This window comes from Rhinopithecus roxellana, chromosome 14 (genome assembly GCF_007565055.1).
Source record: "Rhinopithecus roxellana isolate Shanxi Qingling chromosome 14, ASM756505v1, whole genome shotgun sequence".
Taxonomy (NCBI): Eukaryota; Metazoa; Chordata; class Mammalia; order Primates; family Cercopithecidae; genus Rhinopithecus; species Rhinopithecus roxellana.
In genome coordinates, this window is record NC_044562.1 from 65,342,857 (window position 1) to 65,368,731 (window position 25,875).

At 45.3% G+C, this 25,875-nt stretch overlaps 1 protein-coding gene and 1 long non-coding RNA gene across 6 annotated transcripts in view; both read right to left on the bottom strand.

The window, feature by feature from the left end:
• Nucleotides 1–21,207, bottom strand: part of DGKD (diacylglycerol kinase delta) — a 115,665-nt gene extending 94,458 nt beyond the window's left edge. Inside the window, exon 1 of one of the 5 annotated variants that reach the window (XR_004053103.1) lies at nucleotides 18,385–18,842. Coding sequence is in view for 3 of the 5 variants with exons in the window: in XM_030916106.1 (XP_030771966.1) it covers nucleotides 18,385–18,612 (228 nt within the window). In the remaining 2 variants the exon portion in view is untranslated. Of the gene's footprint in view, nucleotides 1–10,376; nucleotides 10,422–18,384; nucleotides 18,843–21,035 lie in introns of those variants that run through there. The other 4 variants (XM_030916107.1, XM_030916106.1, XM_030916105.1 and 1 more) reach the window with 4 other exon arrangements.
• On the bottom strand, nucleotides 1,744–2,521 carry LOC115893158. Its single transcript, XR_004053104.1, has 2 exons — nucleotides 2,258–2,521; nucleotides 1,744–2,008 (listed from the first exon to the last, which is right to left on the bottom strand). It is a non-coding gene; the product is annotated as an uncharacterized LOC115893158 (long non-coding RNA).
• Nucleotides 21,208–25,875: the final 4,668 nt, after the last annotated feature.

The following is a 25,875-nucleotide window of genomic DNA, read 5'->3' on the forward strand; positions in this document are numbered from 1 at the left end:
CTGGAGGTTACTTTTTATTTACTTAAGACCACCCAGAGCCCAGCCACTACTAACACCTACTATTCACATTCCAAGATAACATCCTTCCCATCTGTTTTCTTTCTTTTTTTTTCTTTTTTCTTTTTTGAGACAGATTTGTTCTGTCCCCCAGGCTGGAGTGTGGTGGCACGGTCTGGGCTCACTACAACCTCCACCTCCCAGGTTCAAGCGATTCCCCTGCCTCAGCCTCCCAAGTAGCTGGGACTACAGGCGTGCGCCATCACGCATGGCTAATTTTTGTTACTTTTAGTACAGACAGGATTTTACCTTGTTGGCCAGGCTGGTCTTGAACTCCTGACATCAGGTGATCCATCCGACTTGGGCGCCCAAAGTGCTGGGATTACAGGCGTGAGCCACCATACCCGTCTCCGTCTGTTTTCAAGTATGTAAATAAAACAGAAAAGTGGGGCTGGGCATGGTATCTCACACCTGTAATCTCAGCACTTTGGGAGGATGAGGCAGGCAGATCACTTGAGCCCGGGAATCCAAGACCAGCCTGGGCAACATAGCATAGTAAAGTATCCCTCTGCTTTTATAGAGACTTCATCTCTATAAAAACTTTAAAAATTGGCTGGGTATGGTGGCATATGCCTGTAGTCCTAGCTACTAGGGAAACTGGGGCAGAAAAGTTACTTGAACCCAGGAATTTAGGCTCCAGTGACCTATGACTGAACCACTGCACTGCAGCCTGGATGACAGAACAAGAGTGTGCCTCTTTAAAAAAAAAAAAAAAAAAAAAACACGTAAAAACAAAATTGTCAGGTGCTATGGCTCACACCTGTAATCTCAGCACTTTGGGAGAAAGAGGTGGGCAAATCACTTGTGCCCAGGAGTTCAAGACCAGCCTGGGCAACACGGTGAGATGCCATCTCTACAAAAAATTTAAAAATTAGCTGAGCATGGTGGCACACACATGTACTCCCAGCCTCTGGGGAGGCCAAGACAGGAAAATCACCTGAGCCCAAGAGTCCAAGGCTGCAGTGAGCAATGATGGCCCCACTGCACTCCAGCCTGCGTGACAGGGCGAGACCCTGCTTCAAGGCCAGGTGCGGTGGCTCACGCCTGTAATCCCAGCACTTTGGGAGGCTGAGGCGGGTGGAACACTTGAGGTCAGGAGTTCGTAACCAGCCTGGCCAACATGGTGAAATCCCGTCTCTGCTAAAAATACAAAAACTAGCCAGGTGTCGTGGCAGGGACCTGTAATCCCAGCTACTCAGGAGGCTGAGGCAGGAGAATTGCTTGAACCCGGGAGGCAGAGGTTGCAGTGAGCCGAGATCACACCACTGCACTCCAGCCTGGGGGACAGAGCAAGACTCCATCTCAAACAAACAAACAAACAAACAAACCAACAGAAAAAACCCTGTGTCAAAAAAAATTAAACTAAAAAACATAAAGGGGAGTTACATGATATATGAATTATTTAATAACTTGCTTTTCCAAACAACAATATGCTGCAACTAGATCTGCTTTTGCTTTGTGTGTTATTCCTCTATATGCTATTTCTTTTTTATTTATTCAAATGTTTAGGGATGCTAATATCATTATGAACATATCTAAAGAACTGACAATGTTGCTCGCATCAAACAGTTTACATCTCAAGATAAAATACATCCTATTTATATCAAGATCTTCAGCTCGCCGCTTAGGTAAGTGTAGATTTAATTTCAACACAGGAGTTAAAAGTTTAAACAAAGGGGAACATAATTAAGTTGTTCCATATAATGTACTCATTTATTAGGATATTATGAAACTTAAATCCTATATTTTCACAAGCATGCCCTTTTGTATATTTGACTCCTGAAATTCAGTCTGTTCTGATCCAACAGTCCTGTTTCAGCTGTTACAGGACATTCCAGATAAGGCTGAGGCAGCCGCTTCTCCATCCTGAATCATCACCACATCGTGACGCAGCCCCTCTTGCCATTAGGGGTCCTCCACTGAAGGGAAGCATGTTACGCCTTTTTGTTCCCTTCGGTATAAAATAATACAGGCTCATTTTAGAATATGCAGGCAAGCAGATGTAAACATAAAAATAATACGAATCCCACCACCTCACCCGACCTGCAATATCATGAGAAACTTCCTCCGTGTCATTTCCTATTCCACCTTATTTCCAGTGTTTCACACACGGCTGAAATGCATTCTGTAAACACAGCTTTGCCTCTTTCTTTCTCCAACATCACACAGTACCGTCCCTGTTGCTGCCCTCCTCAATTACCTGGCTGGCGGCTTCAGGGACTGAGAGCCTCGCACACTGCCACTTTCCGGCTCTGTGACCTGGTGCAGCCGCCATGAAGTTGTGAAGGTGAAGTGGCATAGCACGCGCACAGAGCACAGCACGGGACCCGCCCACAGTACCCATTTTATCAGCTATTATCATTAACTCACTGAGTCATTACACTGGAGTGTTCTGGTGGAGTTTGTCCCAAGCTGGACTTGGACACCAGGGTGCTTTGCAACTTTTTATATTTAATGGTACAATAAACATGTTGTTCATGAGCTTCATATTTAAGATTATTTTCTCAGGAAAGAGTCCCAGTGTTAGAATTCTGGACCAAGAGTCTCTCGGAGTTATTCAGACACTCACTAAGTCACTTTCCCAAATGGTTATACCCATTTCTGCTGCCAGAGGACAAAGAAGCTGCAGTTAACTACCAAGGAGTTTCTATAAACAGCAGAATTCCCACTTATACAAAACACCAGTCAGATATAAAAACACAGACAAAAAATACACTTTGGCATTAGACTCATGCCTCATTTGTCAGATCTCCCTTAAATGTAAGAAAAAAATAAAAACTAAAATAAATAGACTCATGCCTCAATTCTTGACAAACCTGGTTCTACTTGCCCTCCTGAAGTACATAGAAATGTTCAGCAACCACACAGAGAGAAAGGAGATAGAGAACAACTTCTCAGACTTCCTTTCTGCCCAGCCTCTGAGTACTATAGTGTCCATTTTTATCAGAGTTCAAATACAGAGAATGTCAAATGAGACTGGATTTAATGAGACGAGTGTTATTTCAAGTTTACCAAACTATAAAAAGAACTGAATCAAGTCCATATTCTCAAACCTAAAACGGAGAAGAGGCTGGGCGCAGTAGCTCACGCCTGTAATCCTAGCACTTTGGGAGGCTGAAGTGGGCAGATTGCTTGAGCCCAGGAATTCAAGGACAGCCTAGGCAACATAGCAAGAACCCATCTCTACAAAAAATACAAAAATTACCTAGGTGTGGTGGTGCATGCTTGTGGTCCCAGCTACTCAGGAGGCTGAATGGGAGGATCACTTGAGCTCGGGAGGTAGAGGCTACAGTGAGCGGAGATCATACCACTGCACTCCTGCCTGGGTGACAGTGAGACCCTGTCTCAAAAAAAATAAAATAATACAAAATAAAACGTAGACGAGTTCCATGGCAGTAAAAATTCTGAAATGCAAATTACTTCCTTTTAAATCCTTTAAATATGTAAATGTCTCATAACCATCCATAAGAATAATTCTATTAAGAATCACTTCATGAACTCCATTGAGATTACCAAGCACTCCTGAGAAGCTCTGTGGCTGTTTTTCAATACTGCAGGGCTGTTTGCACAGCTGGGGAGGCAGACTCCAGCTGGAGAGCACTCCTCTTCAACAGATGGTGCTGGAGCAACTGCACATCCACACAGGAAGAATGAAGTTGGAACCTGACCTCACACCACACACAAAAAAAACTCAAAATGGATCAAAGACTAAATATATTAATAATAGCTGAAACTACAAAACTTGTGAAAGAACATAGGTATAAATCTTGACTCTGGATTAGGCAATGGTTTCTTAAGTATAACACCAAAAGCACAAGCAACAAAAGAAAAAAATCAGACTTCATCAAAATTCATCAAAATTCAAAACTTTTGTGCCTCAAAGGACACTATCAAGAGAGTGAAATCACAACTCACAGAGAAAATATTTGCAAATCATGTATCTAATAAAGGTCTAGTACCCAAAATATATAAAAAACTCTTACAATTTAACAAGAAGACAACCCAATTGGAAAATGGGCAACGGATCTGAATAGATATTTCTTCAAAAAATATATACAAATGGTCAAACACATGAAAAGATGCTCAACACTGTTAGTCACTGAGGAACCGATTAATAATACAATATTCTTACATTATTAAATATTATAACTTTATACTACAATAAGTGGAAAGTAACAAGTGTTGGCAAGTGTGGAAACATCGGAACTCTCCTACACTGCTAGAGGAAACTTACAATGGTGCAGCCATTGTGGAAAATGGTTTGGCAGCTCCTCAACAAGATAAACACAGAATTACCCAGCAATTTAACTCACATGTATGTACCCAAAAGAAATGAAAACAGGTCAGCCGGGCACAGTGGCTCACACCTGTAATCCCAGCACTCTGGGAGGCCGAGGCAAGAAGACCACTTGAGCCCAAGCGTTCAAGACCAACCTGCACAACATAGCAAGACCTCTTCTCTACAAAAAAATTTAAAAATTGGCCAGGCATGGTGGTACACATCTGTAGTCACAGCTACTTGGGAAGCTGAGGTGGGAGGACTGCTTGAGCCCAAGATGTGGAGGCTGCAGTGAGCCATGACTGCACCACTGCACTCCAGCCTGGGTGACAGAGAGACCCTGTCTCAAAAATTTAAAAAAAAAAATACAAAATAAATGAAAACAGGTATTTAAATAACAATTTGTACATGAATGTTCACAGCAGTTCTATTCATAATAGTCAAAAGGTAGAAGCAACCCAAATATCTGTCAACCGATGAATGAGCCAACAAAATGTAGTACATTCACAGAACAAAGTATTATTCACTCAAAAACAGAAAGGAAGTTCTGAAACGTACAACATAAATAAGCCTTGAAAACATAGTGGTCAGTGGCCAGGCACGGTGGCTCATGCATGTAATCCCAGCACTTTGGGAGGCCAGGGCGCTCAGATCACTTGAGGTCAGGAATTGGAAGACCAGTCTGGCCACAACATGGTAAAACCCCCTCTGTACTAAAAATACAAAAATTAGCCAGGCATGGTGGAGCGCACCTGTAACGCCAGCTACTCGGGAGGCTGAGGTGAGAGGATCGCTTGAACCTGGCAGGCAGAGATTGCAGTAAGCTGAGATTGAGCCACTGCACTCCAACCTGAGCGAAAGAGCAAGACTCTATCTAAAAAATAAATAAATAATAAATGAAATACCCAGAATAGGCAAATCCATAGAGATGGAAAGCAGATTAGTGCTTGTCAGGGGCCGGGAGGAGGGGGAAATGAGGAGTGACTCACGATGGGGAAGGGATTTCCATGTAGGGGATACAAAAGTTCCCAAACTGGATAGAAGTGATGGTTACACAATACCATTAATGTACTTAATGGCACTTAACTGTACACGTTAAAATGGTTAAAATAGCAGGTTTAAAAGAAAAAGAAAGAGTGTCCCTCTTCCATCATTCTCTAAGGACAAAGCACCATTCATCGGGGGATGAGAGTCCAGTCCTTCCTGCAGGGGAGAGGGAGGCAGACAGCCTTCACCCTCAGACACAGAAGAGCAGAGAAGGCAGAGTGGGCAGCAGGTCATCAACAAACACCCACTACTCAGGAACACACATGGACACGGAAAATGGGGCCACTGCACAGGAATTCAAGGTGAAGGGAGAGCCCGTCCAGAGCAGCAGAGACACAGCCTGGGCCCGTGGCCGATCACCCCATGGCCAGCCCCAGACTGTGCCCAGCAAAGAGCAATTCGAACCCACAGCCTGAAACACCATTCAAGAAACACTAAATCTGAACAGAAAGGGGGAGGCGGGAGGCTGATGGAAAAACATGCCATAAAGTACATGCACAAACCTGAAATGAATGACTGCAGAAAATGGAAGACCATTTTAGAAAAGATGCGACTCTTGTCATTAGTAAGATGCAGGAAGACACACCTTTTATTTAAAAAGTTAAAATTAAAATGTTTTTAAAGAACAGGGAGCACCAAAATGAGAACAGGATGAAATTAAAAGAAAACAAGCTAAGATGCTGACCAAGATTAGAAGAAAAACTGAAAACAATCACACTACGGAAAAATTAAAATCCAACTGGAAGGAGCCAAAGGGAAAAATGTACGTTACAGAAAATGTCATAGATGGCAAAAAGACAAAACTGAGAGGCTCCCAGAACGCTGATGGATAGATACAGTGGCAAGGGAAAAATACCGAGATGGACAGAGTGGTAAGGAGAGGGATGGTCTAAACCACAGGTAAGAACCTCCCCCCAAAATATAAAATAAATGGAGATGCAATATGAGAGGCAGAGACAAAAGCCTTTCTCACAGAAAGCTACCCAACTCATTTTATGAGGCTGGGACAACCCTAAACCTAAGCCAATCCAAAAAAGGAAAACAAAGACCTGCCAGCTTGAAACCTTGAAACTCCTAGGCACTCTCCTCCCAGGACTGGCAGGAAATGGGCAGCAATGCACGCTGTGGGCTGGCCACCTCGGCCACAGGACACACACTGTCCCTTCTACCTGAAACTCCAGCTCCAGGACTCCACCCAGAAGATGAAAACAGATCGCAACATAGCAAGCAAGCCTTCAAAGACCAAAGAGCCAGATGAAGGTGTGTTTCTAGGAAAATTAGGATAATTTGAGCATCAAAAAGAATGACTGTAACTGACTGTAAAACACTGAATAAAAATTGCCATGAATCCATATAGTGATACTCAGGGTGGGTGTGGGGGTTTAGGGTTGCGGGGAGAGAAACATTTGCCTCTACTGGGGATGACTATTTACCAAATCCTTACCTTGAAAACTGGTAAATATACAGAAATAATCCAGCAATTGCCCTGCCTTTTTAGGAGGAACTATGGCCCTTAACCTGGTTGAAGTGAGAAAATACCTTTTTATTTTCACTTTTTGGACGGAGTCTCGCTCTGTCACCCAGCCTGGAGCACAGTGGTGCTATCTCAGCTCACTGCAACCTCCACCTCCTGGGTTCACGCGATTCTCCTGCCTCAGCCTCTGGAGTAACTGGGATTACAGGCGCCCGCCACCACACCCGGCTAATTTTTTTATATTTTTAGTAGAGATGGGGTTTTACATACTCAAACTCCTGACCTCAAGTGATCCCCCCGCCTCGGCCTCCCAAAGTGCTGAGATTATAGGCATGAGCCACCACACCCGGCCCCAAGAAAATATCTTTATAGAACAACACCAACAGATAAACGTGGAATAAATGACAGAATGGGGGAGGCAGGAATCTCCATTTCACAAACTCTCACAATAAAATTGATTCAGGCAAGTCCTGTATTGTGTACAAATGTGGAAACCATTTGGGGTAAAGGATATCTGCACAGTGCCCAGGAATTACCTATTACTTCCTGATTGTAAAGGGGGAATCACATCTCCAATGAAAAGACCTGAGGCCGGGCGCGGTGGCTCACGCCTGCAATCCCAGCACTTTGGGAGGCCGAGGTGGGAGGATCACGAGGTCAGGAGATCGAGACCTTCCTGGCTAACATGGTGAAACCCCGTCTCTACTAAAAAAAATACAAAAAAAAAAATTAGCTGGGTGTCATGGCGGGCGCCTGTAGTCCCAGCTATTTGGGACGCTGAGGCAGGAGAATGGCCTGAACCCGGGAGGTGGAGCTTGCAGTGAGCCGAGATCTCGCCACTGCACTCCAGCCTGGGCGACAGAGCGAGACTCTGTCTCAAAAAAAAAAAAAAAAGAAAAGAAAAGATCTGGTCGGGCAAGGTGGCTCATGCCTGTAATCCCAGAACTTTGGTAGGCCAAGGCAGGAGGCTCACTTTAGGTCAGGAGTTCAAGACCAGACTGGCTTAACGTAGGGAGATCCCATTTCTATTTAAAAAAAAAAAAAAAAAAAGGAAGGAAGGAAGAAAAGACCTAGAAATCTCCTGTAAACCAAGCGATGACACAGCAGAGGGGGACAGCCTAGCAGGACACGCCCTCCTCCAAGTGGGATGCAATACAGAGCACACAGCGTTCCATATTTAGGGACGTGCCCAAAATGTCAACCGAAATACAGAAGTGAGAGTCTTTGAAACTGCTCACTTCTACTTTATAAGAAATATAGAAGATAAAATAACATTGTAAAAGAATGATGGGAAAACAATCAGAAAAATCCAGAAAGATTATTAGGTTGGTGCAAAAGTAATGGAAGTTTCTGCCATTAAAAGTCATTAATACAGATGAGAGCAGTGGCTCACGCCTGTAATCCCAACACTTTGGGAGGCCGAGGCAGGTGGATCACTTGAGGTCACAAGTTTGAGACCAGCCTGGCCAACACGGTGAAACTCCCGTCTCTACTAAAAATCCAAAAATTAGCCGGGCATGGTGGGGGGGTGCCTGTAATCCCAGCTGCTTGGGAAGCTGAGGCAGGATAATCATTTGAACTCGAGAGGCGGAGGTTGCAGTGAGCTGAAAGATCGCACCACGGCATTCCAGCCTGGGCCACACAGTGAAACTCCGTCTCAAAAAAAAAAAGTCATTAATACAAGACAACTGCCCTTGTCTCTTGAAAAACTTGATGTCATAGGCAGGTAGGGAACAGGAAGAGAGGACAGTGGAAGCTATTCTAATTTAACGAACTAAAGAGATAACAATAACCAAATATAATGCATAAAACTTGATGGGTACCTGGTTCCCAAAAGAAAGGTCATAAATCACATTTCTGGTTAAACTGGGGAAATCTGAAAATGATCCGGATATTAAATGTTAAAAATTTTTTTCAGGTATAATGGTATTGTTATATATGAAAATATCCTCATTTTGTGGGGACATACACTAAGGTATTTAGGGGTAAACCGTACTGGTTCTGGGGCTTCTCTGCACCGCCTTCCTCTTTCTCCTCCCTTGACAGTCCTTCCTTTTTTGACTAGTCCTCCTCCTTCTCCTCTGCCCACCTCCAAAAGCCAATGGCCCCAGCACCCGATCGGGTCCTGACCCCATCACACTGTCCTCACTCTCAGGCTCAGATGAACCATCCTCACTGCGGCTGCATGACTGGGGGCTGGGGAGGAAGGGACAAAGGAGGCCCTATCTGGGTTCAGTGAGACCTATATGGCTTCACTGCACACCAGCAGGCCACCGAACTGCTGAATCTATGTCACTTATTGGCAAAATTGGGGTAGTGGAGAATAAGAGGTTCCAGGATAGCAAGCAGCGGAGCTAGGCAACAGCAAAATCCCCCAAAGCTGTCCTCAACCACAGCTCATTAAATCACAGAAGAGTTCCATGATCCAGCTCATCACAGGAATCACAAATCTCCTCTCCCCCAGCACCCACACCAAACCATCACTGAGTTCTCACAATGTCACCTCCTCAGCATCTCTCAAACCCAGCTACTTCCCCCATCGCCACAGCCACAAGGCCAGGCCCAGGCTGCCAGCATCTCTCACTGCATTGGGTCAGCCAGCATCCACTCAGTCAACCGCAGCACAGCTAGAGCCATCTTTTCAACCACGATCCGATTAGGTCATTCTCCTTCCTAAAATCTTAAAGCAATAGCATCCCACTGCTCTGGGGGGGAAAAGACAGAGCTCCCTAACACAGCCTCCAACCCTCTCCAGTGTCATGTCCCAACCAAGGGCTCCGGGTGCTTACCAGCCCTAATCACCATAGCCTTCTTTCAGCCCCAAGATTTCCCCCAAGCTCCCTCTTGCCACAGGGCCTTTGCATACCTCTTTGATCAGCAACCTCCTCCTCCTCATTCTTTTATAAATCCTTTTAAAAAATACTCTATTTCCTTTGAGCTTAATGTGTTGCTATTCTAACTACCTGATTTTCAGCATGTCTTCTTTACTAACGTAAGTATTTTAAGCTATAAATTTCCCTCTAAACATGACTTCAGCTGTACCCCATTTTATATATACATATTTGCTATTGTTCAACCCAAAATATTTAAGCTTTCTGTGACTCATAAGTTACTTAGAAATAGGTATCTAAAATTTCCAAATATATTGAGACATTCTTTTTATTGAACCTGACTTAATGCTGCTGTTGTCAGAGAACATACTCTATACAATTTCAACTCTTTGAAAGTTGTTGAGACTTGCGTTACGGCCAGCATATAGTGAATTTTGACAAATGTGCCTGTATATTGGAAAAAAACTTAGATTCTACAATTGTTAGGTACAGTGTTCTACATATTTCCATTAGGTCAAGTTTAGTACTTGTGGCAGGTGCAGTGGCTCATGCCTGTAATCCCAACACTTTGGGAGGCCGAGGCAGGTGGATCACCTGAGGTCAGGAGTTCGAGACCAGCCTGACCAAGATGGTGAGACTCCCGTCTCTACTAAAAATACAAAAATTAGCCAGGCATGGTGATACACACCTGTAGTCCCAGTTACTCGGGAGGCTGAGGCAGGGGAATCACTTGAACCTGGGAGGTGGAGGTTGCAGTGAGCAGAGATTGTGCCATTGCACTCCAGTCTGGGCAACAGAGCGAAACTCCGTTTCTAAAAAAAAAAAAAAAAAAAAAAAAAATTTAGTACTTATGTTGTTGTTCAATTCTACATTTTTACAAATTTCTTTGTCTACTTGATGCATAGCATGTAAGACAGGTGTGTTAAAATATTTCAGGATGATTATGAACTTGTTTCCCTTACAAGTATGTTAATTTTTCTTTCATATATTTTGAAATTATTACTTTCACATTTTAAATTATTATATCCAAAATGAACTTTTTCTCATTTATTAGTATATCTTTATCTCTACTCATAATTTTTCCCTTATGATCTACTTTGATACTCAAATAGTTACACCAAGTTTCTTTTGGTTAGTGTTTGCATAGTATCTTTTCCTATTCTTTTACTTTCAATCTTTTAATATCCTTATATTTTAAATGTATCTCTTTCAAATAGCCTAGTCAGGATTTGCTTTTGTATCCCATCTCACAACCTCTGTATTTTAACTGGAGCATTTATGTCCACTTACATTTAATGTGATCACTGATATACTGGGATTTCAGTCTACTAACTTACTATTTGCTTTCTCTTTGTCCCAATTATTCAGTGTTTTCCCTCCTTTCTTGCCTTCCGTCAGATTTAGAATCCCTGATTCTATTTTTCTTGTTTAGCTTAGATAACACACACTATCACAATTGTGGTGGCCACGACACAGATTACATACAACATGCATCCCTGACTTGTCTAATATAATTGGATCTTTGTTCTTCTTCCTGGAAATGCAAAGGCCTTAGAGAAGTTCTCCTCCATTTGCCTCCTTTCTAACCTACATGACAAGTCATGTATTTTAATTATATATATTTTAAACCCAAAGGCATAATTTTTATAGTTAATAATCATTTTCCACATAGAAATGTCTTTTCCACATAGAAACCCTTTTTAAGTCTCCATTCCTTCCTACAACTCTAACGTTTAACTTGAGCTCATTTTCCTTTAGCCAAAACAAACAAAAAACACTTAATGTTTCCTTTAGTGTGGGTCTGCTAGCAAAAACATTGTTTTTGTTTATACTAAAGTGTCTTTATTTCAACTGTATTTTCTGAAGGACATTTTTGCTGCATACAGAATTCTGGGTTCACAGTTTCTTTGAGCACTTAAATTTCAATAGACTTTTGGTTTCCATTGTTTCTGTTAAGAACACAGCTGTCACTCTTTTTTGGTTTGGTTTTTGTTTTTAGAAGCGAAGTCTTGTTCTGTTGCCCAGGCTGGAGTGCAGTGGTGTGATCTCGACTCACTGCAACCTCCGCCTTTCTCTTTCTCTTCATCTGTGGTTTTCAACAGTGCTTACAGTCATCGGTTACTTAACAATGAGGATATATTCTGAGAAATGTATTACTAGGCGATTTCATCCTATGTGAACATCATAGAGTGTACTTTCACAATCCTAGATGGCACACACCTAATCTGTATGGCATAGCCGATTGCTCCTAGACTACAAACCAGTATAGCACATGATTGTGCTGACGCTGTAGGCAACTATAACTCAATAGCAAATATTTGTGTATCTAAATATAACTAAACATAGAAAAGGTACTGTTAAAATATGTCATAAAAGATTTTTAGAATGGTACACCTGTATAGGGTACTTACCGTAACTGGAGCTTGCAGGGATGGAAGTTGCTCTGGATGAGTGAGTGAGTGACTGGTGAGTGAATGTGATGGCCTAGGACACTACTAACCAGTACTGTATGCTTTATAAACACTGTACACTTAAGCTACACTACATTTTTTTTAAAGACTTTCTTCAATAACAAATTAACCTTAACTTGCTGTAACATTTTTACTTTATAAACTTTTAATTTTTTGACTCTTTTGTAGTAACATTTAGCTTGAAACACACACACATTGTACACCTGTACAAAAGTATTTTCTTTATATCCTTATTCTATAACCTTTTTTCTATTTTAATTTTTTAAATTATTTTATTTCTTAAATATTTTTGTTAAAAACTAAGAAACAAACACACACATTAGCCTAGACCTACAGAGAGTCAGGATCATCAATATTATTGCCTTCCGTCTCCAGTGGAAAGTCTTCAGGGACAATGACACACATGGAGCTGTCACCTCCTATGATAACAATGCCTTCTTCTGGATACCTCCTGAAGGACCTGCCTGAGGCAGTTTTACAATTTGTTTTTCTTTTTTCTATAAGTAGAAGGAATATACTCTAAAATAATAGAAAGTGTGAATAGTAAATATATAAACCAGTAACAAAGTTGTTTATTATCATTATCAATTATTATGTACTGTATATAATTGTATGTGTTACACTTTCCTACCCCTTGCAGTTCAGTAGGTCTGTTTATACCAGCATCACCACAAACGCATAGGTAATTCATTGCCCTACAACATTGTAACAGCTACCACGTCACTAGACAATATGAATTTTTCAGCTCCATTATAATCTTATGGGATCATCTTTATCCATGTGGACCATCATCTGGAAACATCATTATGCAGAGCACAGGGGTGTATCAGGAATTGATTAGATATGGTTCTTTCAGTTCATACGGCTACCGAATCTGTGGATGGTCCCTGTTATTTGTTGCAGGAAATTCTCAGGTATTATCTTTTCTTTCTTTTTTTTTTATTTAAGACAGAGTTTCGCTCTTGTCACCCAGGCTGTAGTGCAATGGCATGGTCTCAGCTCACTGCAACTTCCACTTCCCGGGTTCAAGCGATTCTCCTGCCTCAGCCCCCCGAGTAGCTGGGATTACAGGCATCTACCACCATGCCTGGCTAATTTTAACACTTTTAGTAGACACAGGGTTTCATCATGTTGGCCAGGCTGGTCTTGAACTCCTGACCTCAAGCGATCCGCCCACCTCAGCATCCCAAACTGCTGGGATTACAGGTGTGAGCCACCGCAGCTGGCCACATTATCTTGTCAAATATTGTGTCTCCTCAATTTTCTCTCACCTCTCCTCTCTTGTGACAATTAAATACAAGTAAGACCTTTTTACTGTATCTGTCTCCTACCCTCTCCAAATTTTTCCATTTTTTATGTCTCCAGGCTTCCCTGTGGGTATTTTCTTCTGAGCTATCTTCTGGGTCACACAACTTTTTCAGCCTGGGTCTAATCTGCTCTTTTTTGGGTTAATTTTGATTATTATGTTTTTCCATTTTAGAATTTTCTTTTATTGGCTGGGTGCGGTGGCTCACACCTGTAATCCCAGCACTTTGGGAAGCAGAGGCAGGCAGATCACCTGAGGTCAGGAGGTCGAGACCAGCTCAGCCAACACAATGGGACTCCGTCTCTACTAAAAATACCAAAAAATTAGCTGGGCGTGGTGATGGGCACCTGTAATCCCAGCTACTTGGGAGGCTGAGGCAGGAGAATTGCTTGAAGCCGGGAGGCAAAGGTTGCAGTGAGCCGAGATCATGCCACTGCACTACAGCCTAGGTAACAAGAGTGAGACTCAGTCCCCAAAAAAAAAAAAAAAAAAATTATCTTTAGTAGAGGCGGGATCTTGCCATGTGGGCCAGGCTGGTCTCAAACTCGTGACCTCAAATGATCCACCTGCCTCAGTCCGGAAGTGCTGAGATTATAGGTGTGAGCCATGCCAGTGTGGACTAGAATTTTCATTTGGTTCTTTTCTATAGTTTCTAGTTCTCTGTCAAAACTCTCAATCTGATCTCATATCTCCTTAAACACAATAAGCATAGTTGTTGTAAAGTCTGTGTCTGGTATCTGGAAGCCCTGCTGATCTGTCTATAATAGTCTATTGTTTCTACTGGTTTTAACTCAAGTGCCTTTGCCTCCCTGGGTGTCTATTTTTTTTACTGTATGCACAATAATGAATTTACAAACAGACTTGTGAAAGTCATTAGAGGCCTCTCCCTCTAGAGAGGATTAAAGTTTGTTTCTGTTGGGAATCTGGAGACACTAGTACACTGGGATTACTTTAATTTCAGAGGACTGAGGTGATGTGAAGCAGGGCTGCAGTCCTTCCAAAGTCTTACTTCTGCCTCATGCGCATTCCTTGGAAGTGGCTTCTTGGGATCCCAATCCAAATTGTGAGGGGAGGGTGTCACCCAGGACTGTTGCCCTTTGGCAGAACCGGGTGCCGGTGCCTCAGCCGTGTTAAAGCACCCGGACAGTCTCACAGGGCTCAGCCTCTCGGCTCCCATGTTTGTTGTGTTCACGGCCCAGTGTTCGTCCCCTAGGGCTGCCACAAAACTTCAAGGCTTAAAACAAAACTTGAAAAAAAAAAAAAAAAAACTTGACTGTCTCCCTGCTCTGGGGGCTGGAAGTCCGAGATCAAGGGATCAGAAGGGCCGCACTCTGTCTGAAGGCTCTAGGGGAGATTCCATCTGTTATCTCTTCCAGCTTCTAGTGGCCCCAGGCATTCCTTGGTTTGCATCAACAGAACTCTAATCTCACGCTCTGTTTTCCCATAACCTTTTTCTCTATATGTCTTTCTGTCAAATCTCCCTCCCCTTTCTCTTACAAAGACACCAACACTGGATTTAGAGTTTCTCCTAAGTTCATGATTTACTCTCAAAATATTTAATTAGCCAGGCACAGTAGCTACACTCCCAGCTACTCAGAAGCCTGAAGCAGGAGGACCACTTGAGCCCAGGAGTTTGAGACCAGCCTGGGGAATACAGCAAGACCCCAGCTCAAAACAAAAATTTTTGGCCAGGCACAGTAGATCCTGTCTGTAATTCTAGCACTTTGGGAAGCCAAAGGGGGAGGATCACTTGAGCCCAGGAGTTTGAGACCCCAAGCATGGGCAACATAGTGAGACCCCTGTCTCCACAAAAATTTGTTTTTAAATTAGCCAGGCATCATGGAACGCATCTGGAGTCCCAGCTACTCAGGTGGCTGAGGCAGGATTGCCTGAACCCAGTTAGAGACTGCAGTATGCCGCTGCACCCCACCCTGGACAACCGAGCAAGACCCTGTCTCAAAAAAAAAAGAAAGAAAATACTTTTAAAAGATATTTAACTAATATCTTATTATACCTGCATCCTGAAGTTCTAGGTGGATCAAATTTGGAAGAGATGCCAAACCCACTACAGATGCCACTATAGATTCCAAGGTCAAAAGCAGCCCCAAATACCACACTCACTTCCACAGACCTTCAGTCTCCCCAGATCCTAGTCCAGAAATTCAGCATCATCTCATTAGCAGACTGTGCTTGGCAGACTGGCTCCTCAGTTACTCAGCCCACCACTGCCAGAAGCAGAAGTCACTGCTCCCTACTCACCTTTCAGACCCCAGCCAGTCACTGCCTCAAGAAGCCCTCCCAGACCTCCCTGATATCAGGTCAAATTTACCTATGATGTCCTCTCAAAGTATTCTGGCTCTCTCCTCATCAGCACCGGTCCCCATCACAACTTTATATTAACGGCGTGATTGTTTTATTAATGTCTTCTAGACTATCATCTCTAAAAATTTTTGTTGCTGTTGTTACTCAATAAGATACCCCTAGTGCCTCGCACAACAATTAACAATGTTAAGATCTCAAATATTTGCTGTTAAACTGAACCAGTGAAATAAAAAATATAATACCTAGCCATGATATTCCCACTAGTACTCAATAAATTAACAATTTCTTTTAAAAATGGTCTTTGTTAATTTTCAGCCAGATTTGTTTGTATTTGCTCTTCTGGAGCCCAGAGATGGAGACTCAGACCAGCTTGGGCTGAAGAAAAATGGAGTCAGGGAAATGATTCCTATCTGGGATAAAAAAAGAACAATCAGAAAGACAAAAAATAATCAAAAGCAACCATTTAGTGATCACTTACTATACATCGGCCACTATGTTAGGTGTTCTATACAGATTATCCCATTTAGTTCTATGAGTTAACATCCCCATTCCTATTTTATGGATATGACAACTGTTATTTCTATTTTACAGACATGGAAACTGAGGCTCAGGAACACACAGTCAACATTTACTGTCACTACAACCAACCCAAGAACTAACATTTTCCATGTTTACAGATGAGGAAACCAAGTCTTAAGAGAGGTTTAGATGCCCTGTCCACAATCACATGCTTCATAACTAGAAGCACAGAGTCTGAGGCAACTTTATCTGACACCAAAGTTTAGACTCTGAAATCCAATAATAAAATGGTATTAAAAACCTTCTACATTACTACATACCTACTAGGATGGCTATTATCAAAAGACAGATAATAACAGGTACTGCCAAGGATGTGGAAAAATTCCATCCTCCTCATACACAGCTGGTGGGAATGTAAAATGGTACGGTAGCTTTGGAAAATAGTCCAGTAGTATTACCATATGGCCCAGCACTTCCACTCCTAGGTATATAGCCAAGATAAATGAAAACCAACGTCCACACAAAAACATGTACATGAATGTTCATAGCAGCATTATCCAGAATAGCCAAAAAGTAGAAATAACTCAAATGTCCATCAACTGATAAATGGATAAATAAAATGCAGTGTATCTGTATAATAGACTACTACCCAGTAACAAAAAGAAGAAATGAAGTACCGATACATGCTATGACATGGATGAACCTTGAAAATATCATGCTAAGTGAAAGAAGCCAGAACACATATTGTATGATTTCATTTTTGCGACCAGAATCAGCGAACACAGAGACAGAAAGTAGATTCTGGTTGCCTATGGTTGAGGGAGTTGAGAGGAAACGGGGTGATGAAAATGTTCTAAAATTGTGCAGATGGTTGCACAACAGCAAATATACTAACAACCCCTGAACTATATGCTTTAAATGAGTGAACTGTATTCCATGTGAATTATATCTCATAAAACTGGGGTGTATTTTTTTAAGTTTTTTACAACTTAAACCTTTAACCTAATTTTTACTAGTCTTCATTTCACAATGGAAAAAAATGCTTTGTTTAAATTTAAAATCAGGAATCCAAGCACTTTCATGCTCATATCCAAAAAAAGTTAACTTTTTAGAAACTTTCAAATAAATTAAACTCTTTTAACTGATAGCTTCGCAGAATTACACAGTTCTTGACCGAAATTTCAAAATACCTTATAATGTGCTGGGGAATGTACTGGTTGGTGTGTTAGCTCCATTTTCTTTCTTTCCATTCTAGCTGTGCAGTTCTACAGAGTCATTACTGTGTACTGTGGTCAGGAAATACAAATGAAGTAATGTCTTTGCTGGGGACAGCTTCAACTCTATAGAGCTCGAATATATTAAAAAATCAGACACCCATGAAACACTAAACTGACAAATGGCCATCACAAATCTGCACAGATCAAATTTTCAATATGCTAAAGATCTATAACCTGAAGAATTATTTGAAGTTTGAAGAGGCTTCTTTTTACATGTGTGCCATAAGGTCTTGTATTTCAAAGTGTGGTCCATGGACCAGCAGCATCAGCATCTTCTGGGAGCTTGTTAGAAATGCATATTCTGCCAGGTGCATTGGCTCAAGCTTATAATCCCAGCACTTTGGGAGGCTGAGGTGGGTGTATTACTTGAGCTCAGGAGTTTGAGACCAGGATGGGGAATATGGCAAGACTCCATCTCTACAACAAAATACAAAAATTAGCCAGGCATGGTGGCATCTGCCTGTAGTCCCAGCTACTTGGGAGGCTGAGGCAGGAAAATCATTTGAGCCCTGGAGGCAAAGGTTGCAGTAGCTGAGATCACACCACTGCATTCCAGCCTGGCTGACAAAGTAAGACTTTGTCTCAAAAAGAAAATAAAAATAAAAAGAAATGCACATTCTAAGGCCCCACCCACCCTAGACCTACTCAACCATAATCATCATTTCAACAAGATCCCTAGGGGATGAATCTGCACATTAAAATTTGAGGAGCACTGTCCTAAGACATTCTCTTTGTTCTTCTCTTCATTAAGACAGCTCTGACTTGCACTAGACTAATATTTTAAAAGCCTGACATACATACAGTTTTGGTCCTGGGCCAGCTTGTCCTCAGATCCATTCTTTGTCCTTCTGCTCCAGTCCAAGTTGTGGAGGAGGTGACCCCAGCCAGGACAGGGTTCCCAGGCAGAAGGGGAACAGTACATCTGCAGCAGCAGCTGTGCCCTTGCAAGCGTCCAGCCACTGCCAGGTGGACCCCTTGTGACCCCAGTTTTTGGTGGGTGACAGCTGTCCCTGAAGTCTGAAATGCCATCTCCTTCCTTCACCCTCCAGCTTAGGGGTGGCAGCGGTTTCCTGCTTGTTGCCTCATCTCCGGCTTGCCTCACTGCAGCCTGCATTCTCAGTACTCCCACCACCTGTGTGACCACTCCCCTACGTTATATTCCTTCTGTTCTAAATACTTAAGGTGAGTTCTGTTTTTCTTTTTAGACTCAGACTGCCACCCCATACCATTTTTGATATTTCTATTATGTACCATAGATACCAGAAGAATTTTGTGAATGGCTTATCTGCTGGGAAAAAAAAAAAAAATAGAGCTATTACATACAGTCAACCTCGCATTCCCACATTCTGACAATCTCTTAACAACTCAGAAGAAAAATCAGCCTTAAGCTATCTGTACAGCAGATGTGACTGTATTCAGAAACTCTAAGTCCTCGGGGTGTATTTTTAACAGTCTACCCATCACTCCTCCTCAACCAGAACAGCTGGTATAGCAGCTATTGTTTTAGGAGAAAAAAGAAGGAAAGCAAAAACACCTCCTAACCAACAAAATTCTGAACACTGGAATCTCTCAGGAATCAAATCTCTCTCAACACAATCTTGTTCTTAATCAACCTTTTAAATCACAAGATCTACCCCACCCTGGTCAGCACCTTGCCTGGGCAACAGGAGAAAGCAAGTCCCATCAGCACCATTTAGGGCTATGTGGAGACCTTCCCAAAAGCACATCTGGTCCATCACCCCCATGCTTTGAACAACCCTCTGTGGCCACCTCTTGCCCACCGCCAAAAAGCAAACCCCTCAAAGGACCAGCCCTTCGAAATTCAGCCTTAACTAACCCTTCCAACCTCTAAGTCTAATCAACGTGATCCACCTCTGGCCCAACTTCTGATCATTTCACAGTTGTGCCTAAAGCTCTAGACACAACGTTCAAATATGTAGAAAGCCATTTCTTACCCACTTAGCCTGGCGAATTCCTTATCCCTCAAGATCTCACCTTAAAGAAAACCTCTCCTGCCTCCCCAGGGCAGTCTCTGCCCCGAGTTTCCACAGCACTTAAAATGTTGTCATGTCAGATGCCCAGGTGTCCATCTCCCCACTAGACTGAGAACCCCTAGGTGTAGAAACTACCTTCCATCTTAAGGTCTTGACCATGGTTCCAATCCAGATCCACATTTACGACCTGTGACACCCTGGGCAAGTCATTTAACCTTGACTCTACTTCTATTCCAATTTCAAAAGGCGGAGATGATAGCATCCACCTCATTGGGTTCTCACCAGTACTAATAAACTAACCACGTCAAGTGCTGTAAAGCTAACCCAAGAAATTGCCTGGCACATAGACGGTATTAAAAAATTGTTATTTGCTATTGCTATCATTATTATTACTACTGTTACTGTTACACCCAGAACAAAGCAGGTGTATCGTACCTATTTGCTGAATAACTGGAGCACTTCACAACAAACCTGTTTGTAACATGTTAGGACTTCAGGTTCCCCCATCGCAGGTATCAAAGGTTGACAGAAGAGAAGGCTCCCACGGTGAAAGGACCGGCTGAACCTAACCCGCCCCGGAGGAAAAGCGCACTGCAGCAGGAGGAGATTGTCCGTGCCAACCGGATCTGCCAGCGCTGCCCCACGGACCCAGCCTCCTCACGGCCACCTGTCCAGCCACCTGCCTGAGGAAGCAGTGTTCTAACCGGGCGGGCTCACCTGGAGCAAAAACCGTAAGCAGTTTTCAATAGGAAGCACAACGGGAAAACAAACGGTGCAACTTTCCTCCTGCAAAAAGGACGTGCGTCTTTATCTAATATTTAGCGTTCGGAGTTCTCAGTGGAGAGTTGGGTGCCAAGCGGGTGCGCGGTCCCGGCTTTGCTGAGAGAGACTGGTCACTGAACGCGCATCCCTTCCTTTCCTTTTGTGATGAAGGGGTGAAGGGGTGATCCCTCGCACCCGGGTCCGAGCGGACTTCTGAGAGCACCACAGGGAAGTCTGCAGGGCACTCGCGGGACACCACCCGACCGCTCCTGAGAAACGTGCAGAACCGGGGTTTGGGGACCGCGCACGCCCGCGGGGCGCAGCCGGGAGCCCCCGCGTGGGACCCGCTCGGTGGTACGAGCGCAGTCCCCTGCATCTAGGCCTCAGTTTCCTCCGGGTCCTCGCGGCCCAACTCGTCGCGCGCCCCCCGCCCAGCGCGCGGCCCCCGGGAGCGCCCACCTGCGCGCCCCCTGCCCGGCCCCGCCGCCGCCCGCCGTCCGTCGGGGACCGCGCGCTCCGCCCCGGGCGCCGGCCCGTTACAGCGGCGGGTCACGCTCGACTGAAGCGGTGACGCCCGCGGGACCCCAGACCGGGCCGGGCCGGGCCTGGGCGGCCGCTCGGGCAGGGCCACGGGCCTCGGCTGGGGCTGCCGCGGCGTGAGGGGCGCGCGCCCGGGCCGCCGCGCCGCGAACTCACCTTCTGTCGGATCTGGCCCGACGTGGACACCTTGCGGATGAGCTTCTGTGGGGAGCCGGGCTCCGCCTCGGGCTCGCTGTCGGACGACTCCTCGGGCGGCGGCGGCGGAGGCGGTTGCGGCGGACCCGGCGGAGGGGCGCCCGCCGCCGCCGCCATGCTGCCGGGCCAGCGCGCGCACCGCGGGCGGGGGCGGGGCGGGGCCGGCGGGAGGGGCGGGGCCGAGGGCGGGCCGGGCCGGGGGCGGTGGGGGCGGCCTCCCGCCTCTCCCCGCCGCGCCCCCTGCCGGCCTTGTGCGCAGCTGCAGACGGCGCGGCGCGGCCCCTCCCCGCCCCCACCTGAAGCGTCCCGGGGTCCCCCGCCCACCTCTCCCGGCCGTGGCTTCTGTGTGTTCTTTCTGGAACGCCGTTTGTGTTCTTGTTTCTATGTTCACTTCTTAAAACATCTCTACTCTTCTGCATCAGAATGTAGGTAACCTCCGGCAGGCCGGGGCAGCGTCTGTCCTGCCCAGCCTTGTGTGGCCGAGTTTGGGGCGAGGTCGAATGCGCGCGCGCGTGCTGGAAAGAGACCCCGGTACTGGGACGGGCCTCGGGACACAAGAACTGGGATGCACCGCTCCATCTGGGAAGGCTTCCTGGAGAAAACGGTTCTTAAGGAGAGATGGAAAATGTGAGCAGGAGTTGTGACTAGAGAGGGAATCGTGTTCTAGGCAGAGACCAGATTCGTGCAAAGGCCTGGAGGTAAGAAAGAACTTGTGTTGGGCGAAGACGAGGGAAGAAAGGGAAGCTGGTGCTTAGAGCAAGGAAAACGGCATTAAGATATGAGCCTCGGGGCGGGCAGGTCGAAGCGGGCTTTGGAAACCAGATAAGGGGTTGGAAGGCAGCAGGAAGCCCTTGAGGGATTTAACCCTGGGCGGGGCTGGGTCACCACGCTGGGGCCTGTGATCCGGGCTTTGAAGTTATCAGGGCAGGTGGACACCCTGGATTACCGAGCTGCTGAGAGATAGAGATGTGGACTGAGATCCAGGTGGGGAGTGACCAGCGACTGGAGGGAGACAGAGGTGACAGGGACGAGCCCCAGGTTTCCCAGGGGGGCTGCTGGATAGTGGGCGGGTTGGGGTCCAGCCCTGCTCTGGGCAGAAGAGGGGGAAGCGCAGCTGGAGATAAGATCAGCCGAGTTTTTGGTGCCATCCAGGTGGAGCAGGACTTGGTGCCACCCAGAGGAAATGCTGTCCACTGTCTGCCCTGTTCTGAGGGGCAAATCAGTAAGGGGCTGCCCAGGTGTGCCCTCGCCCCGTCAAAGGGCTGCTGCTAGAGACCCCGCCTGCCTATCGGCATTCGCTGGCCCCGCCGCCCTGGGCAGTGACTGGGGGCTGCAGAGTGGCATCTGGCATGGGGACACGGCCAGGGGCATGGGCTCACAGCCAGGACAGAGGAGGACAAGGCCTAAAGCAGGCACAGTCTGGGACAGGCCGAAGGCCCCAGGGTGCACCAGGATGCTAGCCACTAGCCACATGTGGCTACTTAAATTTCAGTTAAAATTAAACATTCTGTTCCTCAGTCACATGAGCCACATTTCAAGGACTCAGTAAGCTGCATGTGGCTTAGCAGCTGCCACTCTGGATAGCACAAATACAGAACACTTCCTCCGTCCCCCCAGAAAGTTCTGCAGCACAGTCGCATGCTGAACTGTGCCTTCCTGTCATCCGTATGTTGAAGTCCTAACCCCCAGTACCTCAGCATGTAACTGCATTTGGAGTTAAGGTTTTTAAAAAGGTAATGAAGTTAAAATGAGGTCACAGGGGTGGTCCCTAATCCGGTATGACTGGCGTCCTCATAAGAAGAGGAGATGAGAACACAGACACACACAGAGGGCAGCCCATGTGAAGACACAGGGAGAAGATGGCATCTACAAGCCAAGGAGAGAGGCCTCCGATGGTGGCATCTACAAGCCAAGGAGAGAGGCCTCCAATGGAACTCCCCCTGCTGACACCGTGATCTTGGACTTCCAGCCACCAGAACTGAGAGCTTCAATTTCTGTGGTGGAAGCCGCCCAGCCTGTGGTGCAGTGCTCTGGCAGCCTTAGAGAACTCATGCAGGCACAAAGGGCTCCAGCCTCCCCACAAGGTTGGAACTTTTCTATCAATTAACTACATGTGGAGTGATACACAGAAGCAAAACCCTGGGGGTGAGCAAGGCTACAGAGGGGCAGGGACACACCGGGGAAGAAAGAGTTCATTCCTTCATTCCGCGGGGGAACCGGGTGACCTGAGCAGGGTTTAGAATTGGAATGGAGAGGCCAGATATGAAGGGAATTTCCCAGGATAACACAAAAAGGGGGAGACTACCCCCTACCAGGTGAGCATAGCGGGTGACGGATTTAGGTGAAGCCGGTAGCAAGGTAGGTGCAGGAGGCAGGGAGGTGAGCAGACGCGCCAGGATGCAGAGTAGCCTCCCGGCCCTGCTGTGAGGCGAGGACTTCAGTCCCGTGGGCACTGGAGCTGGCAAGGGGGTTTTGGAAAGCAGAGGAACTCATGTATCTGGGCAGAGAATGATCCAGGGGAGAGAAGACAAGAAAACAGGGAGGCCATTAAAATGCTGTTGCCTACACCTGTTAGGAGCTCAGGGGACATCTGGGCCCCAGAACTCATCATTTTAGAAGCAAGGGCATGAACTTGGTGGTTAAGAAGCAGAAACCGTGGCTGGAGAGGAGGAAATCTGCAATTACCAGAAAATACTGAGATTGTCACAGCCAAGAGGAGCCAAGGAGACATGATGACTAAACGTCACGTGGGATCCTAGATGGGATCCCAGAACAGAAAAAGGAAATTAGGTAAAAGCTGAGGAAATTGGAATTAAGTACAGGGCTTTAGTTTAATAATAATTAAATTATTGTCAATATTGATTCCCGGGTAGGAGGAGGGTGAGGATTGAAGAACTACCTATCGGGGATTATTGCGCTGATTACTTGGGTGACAAAAGTATCTGAACACCAAACCCTCATGACATGCAATTTACCCATGTAACAAACCTGCACATGTACCCCCTGGATCTAAAATAAAAGTTGGAAAGAAATATATGTATTACTGAAAACAAAATTTGAGTCATTCAGTATGGCAAATGTACCCTACTCATGTAAGGGTTAATAATAGGGGCTTTGGGGTGTGGGGGACCTCACCATAACATCTTTGCAACTTTTCTGTAAATCTAAAACTATGCAAAATAAAAAATGTATTTTAAAAAGAGAGGATTAGGCTTGGTAAAAATTATGTTCTTAAAGCAAAGAAAACTCTGGCATAAATGTTCTTTGATGATGAAGCAGCTTTTTTGTTCTCCCCGTGAGCGCACAGTGCGGTTCCCCTGGAGATCTCAGGAAGGGCTGAGACATCAACTCCCCCAAAGTGGTGGCCTGGAAGAGCACATTCCCTCCGGTGCTGCTTTATTGAATGAGTCACACTATGAATCATCTCTAACGACAGCCTGCTCCCGAGTCTACCCCACCTTGAGGGCATATCAAGGTGGCAGTAATAACACATTTCACGTCCAGCCTAATCCTTCTTTGTGGCAGGTCAGTGAAGAGGCACAACTCTTGTCAGAAAGAACCACTTCACATTGGAGAATATGAACGGGAAACTTGAAAACATGGGAATCATCCAATTTTTACCCTCAACTAGGGTCATGATTGACATTTGGAGCAGCACGTTTCTCCATTGCATGTGACATAGAGCTTCTGGTCTCCAAGCATGTGAAAACCAAAAAACCACCACACACATTTCCAAATGTCCCCAACTCCCACCCCGCACCTGCCCTACTCCTCAAAGATCAGTGAATGCGACTCAGTCCTGTGAAATTAAAGTGGAAGGAAGAAAGGTTTTTTAAATGTTAAAGGAATAGAAAACAGACACCCTAAAAAGAAATTACACAGGTGACAAAATTGCAGAGAACTGAATACACATACAAGTACAAGTCCAGTTGTGGAGATCCGAGATGAGCAGACCGGACCCATGTCGATACCCCGGTGTGATACTGCACTATAGCTTTACACGATGCTGCCACTGGAGGAAATAGGGTAAAGGGTTCCTGGGGTCTCTCTGTATTACCCCTCACAACTGCATGTGAATACGCAATTCTCTCAATGAAAATTTCTTTTTCTTTTTTTTTTTTTTTGAGACGGAGTCTCGCTCTGTTGCCCAGGCTGGAATGCAATGGCACTGTCTGGGCTCGCTGCATTCTCCATCTCTTGGATTCAAACGATTCTCCTGCCTCAGCCTCCTGAGTAGCTGGGATTACAGGTAGCTACCACCATGCCTGGCTAATTTTTTTGTATGTTTAGTAGAGACGGGTTTCTCCATGTTGGCCAGGCTGGTCTTGAATTCCTGACCTTGTGATCCGCCCGCCTCGGCCTCCCAAAGTCCTGGGATTACAGTCATGAGCCACCACGCCCGGCCTGAAAATTTCGATGGAAAAAAATAGCAAGGGCCAAGGGCAGTTGTTGAACCCTAACTGCTAATCTCCCTCCCCCGACTCCACCAAACTCTCCTACTTCCATTCAGCACCATACAGTGGGCAAAGGTCTAGTTACAGACTGAGGGACACTAGCATTTAAGCCTTGACTCTCACCAGCTGTGTGACCTTGTGTAAGGTACATAACCTCTCTGAACCGCAATTTCCTCATCTAAGGAATGGGAATGATGCTACTGATTTATAACTACTACTGGAATGGTTAGACGTCAGATGTGAAGTACTTGGCACAAGGTAGAAGCTACATCAGTGGCAGGGATCCCCCTTCTCCAGCCCTTCATTGCTGGTTGCAGAACTTTCTCCATGCAGCACCTTCAGCTGCT